This window comes from Salvia miltiorrhiza, chromosome 2 (assembly GCF_028751815.1).
Source record: "Salvia miltiorrhiza cultivar Shanhuang (shh) chromosome 2, IMPLAD_Smil_shh, whole genome shotgun sequence".
NCBI classification, from domain to species: domain Eukaryota; kingdom Viridiplantae; phylum Streptophyta; class Magnoliopsida; order Lamiales; family Lamiaceae; genus Salvia; species Salvia miltiorrhiza.
The window spans coordinates 5,815,624-5,820,768 of record NC_080388.1 but is presented as its reverse complement, the minus strand read 5'-3'; the positions used below and the strand labels follow the sequence as shown (position 1 = coordinate 5,820,768).

At 41.0% G+C, this 5,145-nt stretch overlaps 1 protein-coding gene across 1 annotated transcript; it reads left to right on the top strand.

Moving 5' to 3' along the window:
• Positions 1-3,649: 3,649 nt before the first annotated feature.
• Positions 3,650-4,396, top strand: LOC131012820 (V-type proton ATPase 16 kDa proteolipid subunit-like). The gene has a single exon (XM_057940814.1). The coding sequence runs from the start codon at positions 3,755-3,757 to the stop codon at positions 4,268-4,270; it is 516 nt and encodes a 171-aa protein (XP_057796797.1). The 5' UTR covers positions 3,650-3,754; the 3' UTR covers positions 4,271-4,396.
• Positions 4,397-5,145: the final 749 nt, after the last annotated feature.

The window sequence follows — 5,145 nt, the reverse complement described above, 5'->3', positions numbered from 1 at the left end:
AAGAATATATCTCACTGTGGTCCTATCAATACGTAATGACGTACCAGTATAGATAAGTAGTCAAGACAAACTACTTCTATCTATACCGCAGCCTAAACCAATAACTTGTCCTAGAGTTATTTCGGCTGTGATTATATTATATCTCTTAAGGTTATTCCAATTATATGGTCTTCTGTGATCTACAACACACCATATAATCTACTTATATAGAGATAAAGAACATACATATGCAATCATGAACACAATCAGATAGGAGATTAGATAGTGAACTTAGGAAACATTGTATACAAGCATAAAACATTCTTGCTTTCAGTATACAAATCCAACATGGGGGAGCAGGTAGGTCTTCTAGCATAATCTCTGGCCCCATCATGTCCTCCTCTGGTAGGGCAAAGGGTTGCCCGTAATCCTCTAGGCGGATGCGGTACCGCCTAGGTACCTCGGGCTCATTGGCTGGCTCCTGTGGTGGAGGTACTAGTGGGGGTGCCAGTGCATCGACTACTGGGCCCCTAGGTGGGCTGTCCTCATACTCATCCCCATCCTTGGGATAAGGCGAAAAAGGGGCTGCTGCATTCGCCGGTAGATTCGGGGGAAAATGGTGGTACTGTGGTGGGGGCATCTCCACTGGTGGTACTGCAGGTAAGGGGGCAGTGAGTCCATGACTCGCCCACCTGTTGAAGATCTGCGAACTAAACAGTGCAAAGTTCCTGAGAGGACGGGATGTGAACATCTGCGGGGTTGAGGTATCATCCAACTGCTCTTCCGCCCAGTTTCTCCAGCCGTGTGGTAAATGTCGAATAAGCTATTGGCCGGCCTCGTAGTCTGTGACGCCCACATTTGGGGAAATAAAATAAATAAATAAAAGGCTTATTATATAGATGGTTAATGATGACATAGAACGAGTTCATCATACGGAGAGAAATATCCCCAAGGATCAAAAGAGGTTTAGTTTCACAACTCTGATACTCTAACATTCCAAACGAAGCAGCAGGCTAGAAGTAATGAGTCTGAGCTCAACATATCTAGACTAGATGTTATTCAAAGATAAAGCTAAATTAGCTAAAGAGTAGATAGTCGTTGGAACATGAAACACTCCCCAGCTCAGCACCGTGCGCACCAGCCGCCTAACTAGTGTACTCAGTGGGCACAGGCTTTCGAAATATTTTGTGAAATAAAAAGGCAGTTTATCTAATATCACAATCATGACTTAGAAGGTTTTAAAATAGAAACCCACTTCTAAGCATGACAAAAATATTTTCTTGTTGAGGGCGCCCATGTACGTTCGATTGTTACTCACTTTCTCCCCATAATCACTGATCTCGAGATGCACCCAGTCAGATCCAAACTCTGTTATTGATCTCGGGACGCACCCGGTCAGGATCAATAGTCTTAACTGTGCTCCGGATAACCTCCTGTCAAGCACCCACCCTTATAACGTTCTAAATCTGTTAATGCACGATGGCGATCAACCCATCGAGCCACTAACCCTGTGTACACAATCCTCATTTAACGTGTTAGGCCAAATGAGAATCTCGATCGATACTTAAGCGAGCCTTAAACAATTACAAAACGCACATAAAAACATTTATATTGGATAAACAGATAATTTTCATGAAATATCAGAGCTTATATAACTCAAGATACATTGTATGTAAAATATAACCCACCTCGATGTGGAGATTCAGTGCTTGCTCTGCTTGAAGCTCTAATGCCCTTGGTTACTTGAACCTACAAGAAATCTATTCTTAAATAGGTCTCGAGGTGTCATCCTAATTTTTCTAAGTAAAGTGGGGATTGCTAACTATTGATACATTTTGCCCGAATAAAATCTCTATAAGTGAATCAATAATTTCTTAATACATAATTAGTAATTTAATAAATATAATTACTTCTAACTTTATAAATAATTAATAATTTTAAAGATAATATAAACCTTAATATTGGAAGAAAAATTAATAATTTATTATTAAACTATTTTCAGGCTCAAGATAATAGTTAAAGCCCAAGATAATAATATAAAGGCTTGTTATAGATAGTGCAGCCCAAAAACAATTTAGAACCATTGTGAAGCCCATTCACAACATTAAAAATAGGTTCAGTGCTCATATTAATATTTGGCCCATTGATTTTAATAAAGTCAGCCCATACCAAAGTAATTAGTAAAGCCCAAAATAGGAGTCCAAATTTTTAAAAGAAATAAGCCCTAAAAAATAAAGGAAAAAGGAAACAAATCTCTCTCTCTCTTCAACTCCCGCTCCCATCGGCTCTCTCTCTCTCTCTCTCTTTACTCACGCCTCTCTCTCCCTTTCTCTCGCTCAATCGGCCTCCATTCCAGTCCAGTCGCGCCGCCGCCGTCGCCGCCGCAGCCACTCCAGCGAGACTCGCCGTCAGTCGCCTCGCGCCCCCTCCTCCTTTGCGTCCTCTGCGGCGGACGGCCGAGGGAGACTGCCGCTGCTGCTGCCGTTTTCGCAGCGGGCAGCGCGCCTGGTCTCCGTTCGCGCCACCGCCAACCACCGGTGCTTCCTCTCACGGCCCAGCCCCCTCCGTCGTCTCTCCCTCTGCATGTGGTGGTCAGCCACCTAGGCGACGTTTCCACCACAGCAGCGCTGCCGCCCAGCCTGCTCTTCCATCTCCCTCGCGGCCGGTCGAGCAATCGGCGTCTTGGAAGCCGCCGTGCCGCCGCCGTCCTCACACCGGGCTGAAGACTCTCCCCCCCCTCATTTTCTCTCCGGCCATTACCAAAGGAAAATGGAAATTCCCTCCCCCATTTTTCGACAGTTCATAAACAGTCCAAGGAAGAAGAGGATTTGCTCTTAAAAGGAAGATATGATTTTTGAAGAAGATTAAATTTTGGTGCAGATTCGATTTCTTTGTTTCTTCCTTCTCTTGTATTTCTTTTAACGGTTCAAGGCAATACAGTGAGCAAGATCATGTCAAAGTTCTTGTTGTGGTCTAGGGGTTTGAGTGCTAAGTCCAGATTTTATCAAGTGTAATGGTAAGAAAATGCAAGGTTTATAGAATACAGAATGAACGAACCTTGTCTCGGATTTGTTTGGTGTGACTGTGTTTTGTTGTTTTGCTGTAACAAAGATGAAAGCACTATATAATTTTAATGAATGAGACAAAATAAAATACTACCTTGATTAGTTAGTGTTGTGGTCTTGAATTCCTGAAGTAGAAGTTGAATAGTGAAGCTTCTGTTCCTTTGAGTTGAAAAGTATGTTTAGTGAGAGTGAGAAAGTGAGAGGAGGAAGTGAGTTACTGCAAAGTGTTACAGATACTACTGGCAGGGAAAAGAAATCTGATTTACAGATACTACTGGCAGGGAAAAGAAACCTGTTGTCTGATTGTTATCATACGCTCTCTCACGCTGTTGTAACACTCTTGGGCCCTAAATAAAATAAAATTTCTAATCCATAATTGTTTGGGCTTAAAGACACCAAAGTTTTTTTACATAACTATTAAAATATGGGTGATTCTATTCATAGCCCCTGTTTTACTCCTTACAGCCCCTTTTAAAATATTAATAATAATTAATTAAGAATTTACTTTTTTATTCTAAGTTATATAGCTCTCAAATTTTAATGTTAAATTAATTCATCATTCAATTTCATAGCCCCTATTTGAAACTGAATTTGCGTATCAACAGAGACCCCATTTAATCCTCTCTCTCTCTCCCTGCGCCGAGTCTCGACCGAAAACCAGAGAAGATAATCTCAGATCCGATCTTTGTAGGAATCCGAACCAATCGAAAATGTCGTCTACCTTCAGCGGCGATGAAACGACACCTTTTTTCGGCTTTCTCGGCGGCGCCGCCGCTCTAGTCTTATTCTCTTGTATGGGAGCGGTGTACGGTATGGGATCGGCGCCGTCGATGGGCGTGATGAGGCCGAAGCTGGTGATGAAGTCTATTGTTCCGGTGGTCATGGCTGGTGTTTTGGGTATTTACGGTTTGATTATTGTTGTGATTATTAGCACCGGTATTAACCCTAAGGCCAAGTCTTACTACTTGTTTGATGGCTATGCTCATCTCTCTTCTAGACTTGCTTGTGGTCTCGCCGGCCTCGCCACTGCTGTAGGTTTAGGAGTTAGTGGAATAAAAGTTGGAGATATTGTTGCTTGTGCTGGTTCTTCAATGGGTGCATATGCAGAAGAGCAAATCCTTCCTGCTCTAAAAGTGGTTGTAGTGCCTCCTTCGATTGATCCCATTGTAGCAGCTTCTGTCATGGTCAAGAATGACTCCTCGGTATCTAGTCCGCAGATGCTTTAAAGTTGAACAGGGGCACACTATCCTCTACACGCTGCAGCCATAGAACTCTAAAAAAAGCTGCAAACATCAAGAAAAAATTAGAAAAATTATTCGAAATTTCACGTGATTCTCAATTTTTTTATTTGGGGGTTATACAATTCTTTTTAGGGTTTATATATATTTTATCAGATTACGATAGAGGCTATACGTATTTACTCTTCATATTTATTTAAATTAAATTGTTAATTTAAAATTTAATGTAATTTGGGGGCTATACAATATGGGGTAAAATAGTAAATTTCTAATTAATTATTATTAATATTTTAAAACGGGGGCTATAAAGAGTAAAATAAAGGCTATGAATAGACTCACCCTTAAAATATATGTACATCTAGATTGCACGGGTGCGAGGGGGCGGGTGCGGGAGCGATACGATTCGGGTGCAGGGATACGGATTTTTAAAAATTATAGGGTGCAATTCGTGAATGATACGTCTATTATATTATATATTTTTATTATATATAACCAATCAAATATATATATATATATATATATATATAAATTTGTAATAAGAAGGTGCTTAAATCCTCATTTTCATTTAATCTCATTTATACGATTCTATTTTAAATTTTTTTAAAAAAAAACAAAAATTTAAATAAAAATACTTTAAAAATCAAAACCAAAAAAAAAATTAAAACCCTACGGTCCCTACCTACCCCACCCCCACTCAGCCGACAAACTCTCTCTCTCCCTCCCCCCTTCTTTCTTTTTCTTCTTTCTTCCTTACCCAACCCCACCGACTCCCCCACCCCCCTCTTTTCTTTCTTTTTCTTCCTTCTTTCTCTTCCAGGCGCTCCACCGACTCCCTCCCCCCCCTTTTCTTTCCCCAATCACGG